The sequence below is a fragment of the Gorilla gorilla genome, chromosome 21, assembly GCF_029281585.2.
Source record: "Gorilla gorilla gorilla isolate KB3781 chromosome 21, NHGRI_mGorGor1-v2.1_pri, whole genome shotgun sequence".
NCBI lineage: Eukaryota > Metazoa > Chordata > Mammalia > Primates > Hominidae > Gorilla > Gorilla gorilla.
The window spans coordinates 55,781,977-55,793,203 of record NC_073245.2 but is presented as its reverse complement, the minus strand read 5'-3'; the positions used below and the strand labels follow the sequence as shown (position 1 = coordinate 55,793,203).

Here is an 11,227-nt window from a genome sequence, read left to right as displayed (position 1 = left end):
GTTCAACCTCCCAGCCCTGCCTGCTGGAAGCTGGCTTCGGGGCCTTCCAGTTACTAATTAACCACTGGACCTGAATTACCAAGCTGGCTGCACACACTGGCTCCTGGATGGGCCCTGCCTGGGGGACTCTCTGAATTTTTAAAAGCACAGCTTGTTATGTGACCATGGGCAACTGACTTCAGCTCCCTGAGCCTCATGTGAATTGGTGATGGATGGTGTGTCCTGCTGGAGGGACGGTTTCTGAAGTCCCTTTCAACACCGGAACTGCCGCACTCTCTCAAGGTCCAGCTTAAATGCTGACTCCTACACAGCCTTCCCTGATTCCCTCCGCTGAGTCATCTTCCCTTTCGCTTGGAACCTAGTGAACCAGCAACCGAAAGTTTGGTCTCACACAACACCCTCCTCCACCCCTTCCCTAATGGGGGCCACCAGCCCCTATGTTCAGTCATTTCATGGAAACTTCCAGGGCTGGGTAGCTCATTTCCCCCTGAGCCAGCATCTGGCAATTTCTTGTGTTAAGCCGAAGACTGCCACCCAGAGCCTACCCGACCTAGCACTGCCCTGGCACCGTTCTGGGAGAATCACAGCTGAGTTGAAACCTATGCCCCACTCTGCCCTTCAGAGATTTGAGGCTCAGGAACCAGAGATGAGCTCACCCTGGAGAACAGGGAACGCTTTCTCGGGGGTTGACCCAAAGCTTCCCAGGCCCTGGGTTCTTTTTTTTTTTCTTTGAGACAGAGTCTCGCTCTGTCACCCAGGCTGGAGTGCAGTGGCGTGATCTCGGCTCACTGCAAGCTCCGCCTCCCAGGTTCACGCCATTCTCCGGCCTCAACCTCCCGAGTAGCTGGGACTACAGGCGCCCACCACCACGCCCAGCTAATTTTTGTATTTTTAGTAGAGATGGGGTTTCACTGCATTAGCCAGGACGGTATCGATCTCCTGACCTTGTGATCTGCCCGCCTCGGCCTCCCAAAGTGCTGGGATTACAGGCGTGAGCCACCGCGCCTGGCCGGCTCTGGGTTCTAACTCAGGGCACAGGCAGGGCCTGGACCCCTGGACAGGTAAGGAAAGCTCTGCCCAGTGACCCCTACTGAGCAGGCTGACTTTCACACTGCTTCCTCCATTGCCTTTCCATTAAAATGTCAACAACTTTCTGGTAATTCTGGTGCCTTAAACACCGGCTGCTCTGCTGTGCTCCGGAGGAGCCCCGCATGGCCACACACCCCACATCCACCAACACACATAGCAGCATGTGTCTGGCCCTGGTCCAGATAGGGGAGGTGGCTGGCCCAAGTGCACAGAGCAAATCAGGGCAGCGCACAAGGTCCTGCCCCTTTCCAGAGCTCCTGCTGCTGCTGCTGCTGTGCCACCAAGCTCCCTCTCCTCTGCTCTTCCAGAGCTGGTTAAAAAACCCCCAAACACCCCACATACTGGTATTGGTTGCATAAAGTGTATCAAATAATTCCAACTTACAGAAGACTGTCAAATAAAAAGTGAAAGCTTTCCCTCCAGCCCATCTTCAATCTCATTTCCAGAGGCAGCTGCTGTTAACTAAAGGGTGACAATCCGGCTGGGCGCCATGGCTAATGCCTGTAATCCCAGCACTTTGGGAGGCCGAGGCGGGTGGATCACGAGGTCAGGAGATCGAGACCATCCTGGCTAACACGGAGAAACCCCGTCTCTACTAAAAATACAAAAAATTAGCCGGGCGTGGTGGCGAGCGCCCGTAGTCCCAGCTACTCGGGAGGCTGAGGCAGGAGAATGGTATGAACCCGGGAGGTGCAGCTTTCAGTGAGCCACGATCATGCCACTGCACTCCAGCCTGGGTGGCAGAGCAACACTCCGTCTCAAAAAAAAAAAAAAAAAAGGGTGACAATCCTTCCAGACTTTTGTCTATGTCTTAATCTATATGTATATTAATCTTAATCTATATGTATTAATCTATATAACTGCATCCATTTTTTTTCCAGAAAATGGGCCATCAGTAATTCACTTTTTTTCATATATACATCTTTTAAGCAGCTGCACCACACTTCATAGTGTGGAGTTTTCACAACCCCTATTCCCTGTTCACTGTTCCTTCTGATGGACATTTTGACTGTTAGCAGTTTCACAATATTTCCAACAAGGCTGCAGCAAACATCTCTGCTTTAATATCCTGTGGCTTTCCGCTAGTATTTCTGACAGATGAACTCCTGTTAAGTGTGAGTGCTGGGTTAATTATGAACTCTCTACCAAATGACTGTAACAAGTTGTGCCAACCAACGTGGCTAGCAGCAGTGCTGAACTTGCCCTTCCCCCCAGTGATACTGCAGGAAATAGCCAAGGTCACTCGTGCAGATATGTGTAGATAGGCCACTGCAGATATGCGTCTCCTTCCCATCTTCCTCTCTTCCTTCTTTCCCCTCCCACCCTCCCTGGCTGGACTTTGTTGTTTGGGTATGAAGGTAAAAGTCACGTTCTCAGGCATAAGGGAAAAGCAAGAGACTTAACCAATGGAAATCTACCTCCAGAAATATTCCCTTCACTTTGGCATTCCTCAGCCCACTTTTCTGTCCTTAGTCTGGCTCCAGCCCTATTCCCACCCCCAGCCCCACCTGCAGATTCACCCATAGGCAAAGGGAATAACAGACACAGGGCCACCAGAGAAAAATCTATTACCCACATGGGCTAACAGACTCTTGGGCAACAGAGCTCATACATAGCCCAGATATGGGCCCCAGTTTGCCTTCTGGAAACATTTTTAGAAAGTGATAATTGTACAAAGTGTAAAATCAAATAATGAAAAAGATCGGTTCCTTGCCCCATTCCTCATCTTTTTAAGCTGCTTTCTTTGGTATTTACCTCCATGTATCTTAATAGCCTTATGCTTCTATTCTTCCATTTTTCAGTTGAAAACATTTTCAAGTGGCTTCTTTCCTACTATGGAACATGAATACTTAGATTATGCCCATCCAAACACACATTTCAGCTTTTCCTGAATTTATAGTTGCTTCATTTGGTTTTAGAAATTGAACATATTCAATATATATAATTATTAGAGAATTATATATAATTATGTGTATATAACTCTCTGATAAAGCTAAAATATCCTCTTGATACATTAATATACCAGTTTCAGTTTGTTTTTTTCTCCCCATTTTTCTTAGAGTCGTTCATCCTCCTACTCTCACCTAGACAGCTGTCCAGAGGTGAACCTGGCCCTTCCTTTGCCATCACTCTGGAAACCCGTCCCCACCTCCGCCTTTTTTTTCATTTGAAATAAGAGTCTCTCTGTCGTCCAGGCTGGAGTGCACAATCTCGGCTCACTGCAGCCTCCCACTCCCGGGTTCAAGCAATTCTTCTGCCTCAGCCTCTCAAGTAGCTAGGATTATGGCACGCACCACCACACTCAGCTACTTTTTTGTATTTTTAGTAGAGATGGGTTTTGCAATGTTGGCCAGGCTGGTCTCAAACTCCTGGCCTCAAGAGATCCACCTGCCTCAGCCTCCCAAAGTGCTGGGATTACAGGCGTGAGCCACCAGTGACTGGCCTGCAAATCACCTTTGTCTCTTTCCTTGGTGTGTCTTCCTTCCTGGATCCTATGTCTTCCTCTTTTAAAGGGAAATTTATTGTGGTAAATATAAAATTTGCCATTGTAACCATTTTTTAAGTGTGCAATTCAGTGTCATTAAGTATATTCATGTTGTTGTATAAACATCATCTATTTAATTAATAAAAAATCTGTTTTTATCACCCCAAAGAGAAACTCTGTAATTATTAAGCAATGACTCCACATTTCCCCTTCCTCACAGTCCCTGGTAACCTCTAATCTGCTTTCCATCTCTATGAATTTGCCTATTTTGGATATTTCATATATGTGGAATATTTGTTCTTTCGTGTCTGTTTTTTATTTTTTTGAGATGGAGTCTTGCACTGTCACTTAGGCTGGAGTGCAGTGGTGCGATCTCGGCTCACTGCACCCTCCCCCTCCCAGGTTCAAGTGATTTTCCTGCCTCAGCCTCCTAAGTAGCTGGGATTACAGGTGCCTGCCACCACGCCCAACTAATTTTTTGTATTTTTAGTAGAGACAGGGTTTCACTATGTTGGCCAGGCTGGTCTCAAACTCCTGACCTCAAGATCCGCCCACCTCGGCCTCCCAAAGTGCTGGGATTACAGGCATGAGCCACCGCGCCCGGCCTCATTTATTTCACTTAGCATGTTTTCAAGGTTCATCCAGTTGTAGCAAGTATCAGAACTTTATTCTTTTTTGACTGAATTAAGATTCCACTGAATGGATAGACCACATTTTGTTTTCTGTTGATGATGACATGGGTTGTTTGCATCTTTTGGCTGCTGTGAATAATGCTGCAATGAGCATAGGCATTCAAGTATGTTTTCAAATCTTTTGGGTATATACTAGGAGTGGAATTGCTGAATCATGTGATAGTTCTATGCTTGGCTTTTGAAGGAACTGCCAAACTCTTTTTTTCAGCCTACATCATGGTTTGAATGCCAAACTCTCTTCCATAGCAGCTGCACCATTTTATGTCTCCACTAGCAATGTACAGGAGTTCCAATTTCTCCACAGCCTCACCGTTTTACTTTCCTTTTTAAAAAAATTATAACCATCATAATGGGTAGAAAGTGATATCTCATTGTGGCTTTAATTTGCATTTCCCTAATGCCTAATGATGTTGAGCAACTTTTCATGGGCTCACTGGCCATTTGTATGTATTTTTTTGGAGAAATATCTATTTAAGTTGTTTGCCCATCTTTTAACTGGGCTTTTTGTTGCTTAGTTTTAGGAGTTCTTTATATATTCCATATGTTAAACCCTTGTAAAATTTGCAAATGTTTTCTTCCATCCTGTAGGTGCTTTTCACTTTTTTGATAATGTCCTTCGATGCACAAAAGTCTTTAAATTTATATGAAATTCAATTTTTTTTTTTTTTTTGAGACAGAGTCTCGCACCGTTGCCCCCAGGCTGGAATGCAGTGGCGAGATCTCGGCTCACTGCAACCTCCGCCTCCCGGGTTCAAGCGATTCTCCTGCCTCAGCCTCCCGAGTAGCTGGGACTACAGGCGTGTGCCACCACACCCAGCTAATTTCTGTATTTGTAGTACAGACGGGGTTTCACAATGTTGGCCAGGATGGTCTCGATCTCTTGACTTCGTGATCTGCCCACCTCGGCCTCCCAAAGTGCTGGGATTACAAGCGTGAGCCACCGTGCCCAGCCATGAAGTTCAATTTATCTATTTTTTCTTTTGTTGCTTATGCTTTTGGTGTCATAGCTAAGAATTCATTGCCAATTCCAAGGTCATGAAGATATACCTTTATGTTTTCTTCTTAGGGTTTTATAGTTTTAGTTCTTATATTTAGGTCATCAATCCATTTTGAGTTAATTCTTGAATACGGGGTGAGGTAGGTATCCAATTTCATTCTTTTACATGTATAAATCCAGTTACCCCAGACCCATTTGTTGAAGAAACTGTACTTTCCCCATTTAATGGACTTGGCATTCTTACTGAAAATCAATTGGTTAGGCCGGGCGTGGTGGCTCACGCCTGTAATCCCAGCACTTTGGGAGGCCGAGGCGGGTGGGTCACGAGGTCAGGAGATCGAGGCCATCCTGGCTAACACGGTGAAACCTTGCCTCTATTAAAAATACAAAAAATTAGCTGGGCATGGTGGCGGGCACCTGTAGTCCCAGCTACTCAAGAGGCTGAGGCAGGAGAATGGCGTGAACCCGGGAGGCAGAGCTTGCAGTGAGCCAAGATCGCGCCACTGCACTCCAGCCTGGGCGACAGGGCGAGACTCTGTCTCAAAAAAAAAAAAAAAAAAAAAATTTCAATTGGTTATGGACATATGGACTTGTTTTTAGACTCTGAATTCCATCCTATTGGTCTATTTGTCCTTATGCCAGTAACACACTGTTTTGATTATTGTGGCTTTGCATTCCAGCCTGGACAACGAGAGCAAAACTCTGTAAAAAAAAAAAAAAAAAAGAAAAGAAAAAGAAAAGAAAGAAAGAAATCGGTTTGTTCTTCAACTTTGTTATACTTTATTAAGATTGTTTGGGCTATCTGAGGCCTCATGCAATTCCATAGGAATTTAAGGATCTGTCTTTCCATTTCTGCAAGAAAAAAATAATCAGCTGAGATTTTGATAGGGATTGCATTGAATATGTAAATATCTTTGGGTAATATTGACATCTTAACAATATTAAGTCTTCCTAGCCATGAACACAGATCTCTTTCCATTTAGTTAGGTGTTCTTGAATTTCTTTCAGCAATGTTTTGTTGTTTTCAGTATACAAGTTTGTTGTTTGTTTTTGATATAATTTGTTTTCTCGGTTCTCTCTTATTAGAATTTCTATTAATCATATATTTGGGCCTCCAACTAGTCCTCTGATATTTTCTTCTTTCCCATTTCTCATCTTTTCTTTTTTTTCTTTTTTTTTTTTTGATGTGAAGTCTCACTCTGCCACCCAGGCTGGAGTACAGTGGTGCGATCTCGGCTCACTGCAACCTCTGCCTCCCGGGTTCAAGCAATTCTCCTGCCTCAGCCTCCTGAGTAGCTGGGATTACAGGAGCGCACCACCATGTCTGGCTAATTTTTGTATTTTTGGTAGAGACGGGGTTTCACCACGTTGGTCAGTCTGATCTCAGACTCCTGACCTCGTGATCTGCCTGCCTCGGCCTCCCAAAGTGCTGGGATTACAGGCATGAGCCACCAGACCCGGCCTCTCTTTTTCTTTTTATTCTGCCTACTGGGAAATGTCCTCAACTTTATCTTTTGACCCTTGTGTTGAATTTTTATCTCCGTAATCCCATTTTAAATGTCCAAAAGCCTCTTCCTGTCTCTTAATGTTTCTTTTCCTTTTATTGCAGCCATGGCTAGTAGAAGATTAGCTTCTGACAAGTGGAAGCATCAAGTCTTCCACTGTAATAGGAAAGAAACAGAATGAATGTGGGTGGGAGGAGACATGCAGATGAGACGGCAGGAAGGTGAAGGTGTTTCTTCCTATGACTTCCACTTTCTCTGTGACATGGATGGTAAGGATATCTGTCAAGACAATGGGGAAGGAGGTTTGAGAAGCATGAAAAGGGAAGTCAGAGCTAAAGCCCCCAGACCCTACGTGCTTCCTGGGTAGCCCTGAGGGTTCAGTTCACATTGAAGCCAGGGACTACCAGTCTATCATGGCACCAATCTCGGTCAGGTAGCTTCCCAGTTGTGGTGTGGAGAGGATGCGCTCTCGGACAGTTCCATGGTTGGAGCTTCTAGACAAGTGATCTGGAACAGCAGCAGGGCAAAGAAATTAAGGATATTGACGAGAAAGCAGTTAAAGTGATCAAACACTTTAAGGTGGGAAAGGTGCCACCTTCCCACCTGCTTGTAGTCTCTGGGAAGCTTAACAAAATCTAACTGTTCAGGTTGACATTTCCCCATCTGAAAGTTTGATGTTTTCATTTTTTATTTGAGCACTGGGATAGAGCACAGTGATGCAATCACAGCTCACTGCAGCCTCGAACTCCTGGGCTCAGGTGATCCTCCCGCCTCAGCCTCCTAAGTAACCGGGACTACAGGCATATGCCACCATAAAAAATACTTTTTTTTTTTTTATAGAGACAGGATCTAGCTACGTTACCCAGGATGGTCTTGAACTCCTGGCCTCAAGTGATCCTCCCTCCTTGGCCCTCCAAAGTGGCTAGGATTACAGGTGTGAGCCACTGTGCCCAGCTGATATTATTATTTTAAAAATTACAGGTTTCATTGAATTTTCTGCCCTTGACCATTTATCAAATGTTAAGGATCAGGCCCTTTTACACACTGATCTCTGGGAGTTCCCACTGTTTACACTTTCAATGCAGACAGATACCCATTTATCCTTATCCTTTGTTTCTTTCCTTAAAAACTATAAGGACCCCTAACTAACAACAAAGAGAACACTTTAGTCTCTTCAGTAATGCCACTACTGATAACCATTTTGTGTTCTCTGGATGTTTTATCATGAAAATAGAAACAGACTCTGGCTGCGTATCAGTTGTTCAAGTTTATTTATGTTGTTTTGATACACTGACAAATCACACCACATTTTGTTTGTAACTTTTTCTCCTTCAAGAGTCACCTTAGCTTAAGCCAGAAGATTCTCTTAAAGAACACATACACACATGTGCACACACAAGAGGCAAGTACAAAAATGTAACCCCACCAAAGTGCATGTGAATGAAAGTGCAAAAAAGGCTTCATTTGCAAACTCTGAGATCATTCTCTCTGCTTCAGAAAATAAACAGAAAGGTCCTAACTGCCCTAGGCCTGGGCTGATCAGGGCCTGGGCGAGGCTGCCAGGGGCCAAAATATAAGTGGCACCTGTTGCTAGGAGGGCAGAGGGCACCAGAAGTCTCTGCCAACTCCCTCCCCTCTCTGCGCTCCCAGGTCAAGGTGCAATAGTATCATTTGGGGACAGAGTGTGGGTAAAGGGGCAGTAGGGCAGACAAGAGGCAGATTTCTTTCTACTTTTTAATGATTTGGTTTCTTTCCAAAGAGTTTGACAATAGTGCAGAAAGTGCTGAGGCCTCAAAGTTCAGAGGCCTGGGAGCCCTTTTCTCCAAGGCCCTTGGTCCATCTTGCCTTCACCACAGGCAAGCATTAGGTGCTTGGCAGATCCGATGGCAAAGGCCCTCCCAGCCCCTCTCCTTAGAAGCTGTGAGATCCCACAGCACCAGCCGTGAGTACTTGTTGCCTTCTCACTGCACAAAGTCAGTGAACATCTCTCATCTTTTAGAGGAACAGACTGAGGATAAGGAGCTGATGAGTTCTGCTACCACCCAGACAACTAAGATAAAAGCAAGGCTTAGACTTGTTCTTCTTTACTCTTGGCCAAGGGGGTACCAATGTCACCCTTGTAAACCCAACCTTCGCTGTGTGGCAGGTCTTGCCTAGCTTCCTTCCAGGAAGGCTGTGCTCAAAGCTGCCTCTAAGCAGTTGAAAGGGAACGGACACCTAAAGCCCTGTGGGAGCTCAACTGTGGGAGCTGAATGGCTTCCTCAAAAAGCTGTCCAGCCCATGGGAGAGAGAGGCCCCTACTGTGTTGTGGTAGGAAATCAACAGAGCTCTGGGTTTCCCACTTCTAAGGGAAAAATAAAGCTTCAAATTTTAATGATAATAGCCCTTGGCATTTTCCCAACACTGAGCCTCACATCTGCACCCTGTCAAACACTTCTGAGAGTGCCACACACACACACACACATGCACACACACACGCATCACATGATTGAGAGAAGGGGTGTCTGGGGGAAGGCACCGGCCCCACACTCTGCAGGCCCACATCAGCACCTGGGCATGGGAGGTTGGCAGTGGCTCCTCACCTCCATGTGGGGCTGGCTCCTACCAGTGGCTCTCCCCCTTCCCACCCAGGCTGGGAGGCAGGTTTGGCAGTGACTCAGTGGAAGCTGGGTTCCTATATGGACTGAGAAGTGGAAGTCCCAGAGCCCCAGCAGGGACCCAGCTGGCAGTGCAAGACAGATGGAGAGCGGCAAGGAGGGCTTCAGGGACCCAGAGAATTCAGATAGAAAAGTTTACCTTCCTAACTCCCAACTTCAAGTCGTCTTTGTAAGACGCTGCAAGAGCTAGTGGTCAACATTTAAGGGACAGGTTGAATGATGTCATGGGGGTGTGTGCTACACAGAGTGCTACATTCTCATGGCAGAAGGCCTGGCAGGCCTGGAGCCATCACCCCATGGGCAATACCTTGGCTGAGGTCCAAGGCTACAGAGAGGACAGTATTCCTAACTTCAGGCACCACTATGCCTGCTGGAGCTGCCCCTCTGGCCAAAGACCCGAGATTGTCTAACAAATCCTTATGCTGGTCTCCTAACCTAGGCTACTGGCAGGCTAGGCTTACTCCTTCCCAGACTCAACACATGAAGGGTGTATGGAAAACAGCAGTGGAACCTCAACCTCTGCCATCTATAAAACAGGCTCAAACCACCTGCTCATTCTGCTGGAACTTGGACTTGGCGTGGGACACTAAAATGCCAACTGGTCCAGAACTGGGTAAGTTCAGGAAGGCATCTTGGCTCAGAATCTCAATTCTGGGCAAAAGAGAGAAAGGCAGCTAGAGACTTCCAAGGGATCTTATGAAAACATGTTTCCGAGGTTCACATATCTCAGGGGGAAGAGCCAGTGGGGTCTGGCTGGGGGCACTGCCCAGGAAACGAAGCAGCAGAATGAGGGCAGCAAAACCAGCAGACAGAAAGGGAGGAGGTACCTCCAGGAGTAAATACGTTTGTGGTGGGGTCACTTCTTGGCAGGAGGAAAGGAGCCAAGGAGAGAAAAGTACACAGAGATACCGAAAAAGGGAAAGGGGCCTCAGATTGAAGGACTGCTGCTCTACTAGTCTCTCCTCCACTGCCAAGAAAAAGACCCTTTGGTAATACAATAAAAGTCCACTGGGGCTGTGGGGCTGCCACAGTCCAACTGACTCCATGAGTAATGCCCCTGCCAGTCACGCCCTCACTGACATGCCTGGTGGCGAATGAGCTCTAGGACTTGGGGCTGGGTGCCTACCCTCCCCAGGGCTCCTCAGCTCCCATGCACCCTCTAAGAAGGACCAGCCCTGGTCAGATATAGGTGGAGCATGGGGACGTGTGGGGTATGAGGAACTCAGGTCAGGAAGAAAGCATCAGCTGGAGAGGGAGGCCAAGCAGGGGCCGCAGGAAGGCCCAGCCCTGGGCCAGTCACTTTAAGGTGTCATCGGCATTTTTGAACATGAGAATGGCGTTATAGATCTTCAAGGCTGGGCCCAGCTTGACGCTCATGATCTTCACAATGTCCGCCTGTGTCAGCAAAAGGAAGGCCTCGCCGTCAATCATCTGAGGGGTTGTGGGAGGGAGGTGGAAAGTGGAGAAGGTGGAAAGGGTCACGGGGCAGGGGTGAAGGAAAGGGAGGGGTGTGCATGGGGAATGGGGGAGGGGAGTAGGAGTAAAGGATACGCGGGAGAAAGGGAAGGAGGAGAGAAGGGGAGAGAAAGGACCGGGAGAAAGGAGAAGGGAGGGAGAAAGGAAAAAAGGAAGACAGCAATGGGGACGGAGAAGGAAAGAAAGACAGCCACTGGTTTCCCCGTGTTCACACACTTGTTCTCTTTCTCTCTTTCTGCTGACTGGTCTGAGGTTTAGCATTTGTATCTGCAAAATGTCTTTTGAGTCCTCACAGACAGTGGCTTTGAGAAACCTGCTCTTGTTGT

General features: G+C 46.8%; 1 protein-coding gene across 3 annotated transcripts in view; it reads right to left on the bottom strand.

The window, feature by feature from the left end:
- Window positions 1-6,395: 6,395 nt before the first annotated feature.
- The window catches only part of L3MBTL1 (L3MBTL histone methyl-lysine binding protein 1), a 44,844-nt gene continuing 40,012 nt past the window's right edge, over window positions 6,396-11,227 (bottom strand). The window contains exon 21 of one of the 3 annotated variants that reach the window (XM_063702109.1): window positions 6,396-7,275. In XM_063702109.1, coding sequence (XP_063558179.1) covers window positions 7,198-7,275 — 78 coding nt within the window. In that variant the 3' untranslated portion in view covers window positions 6,396-7,197. Of the gene's footprint in view, window positions 7,276-8,016; window positions 10,857-11,227 lie in introns of those variants that run through there. The other 2 variants (XM_063702108.1, XM_019017433.4) reach the window with 2 other exon arrangements.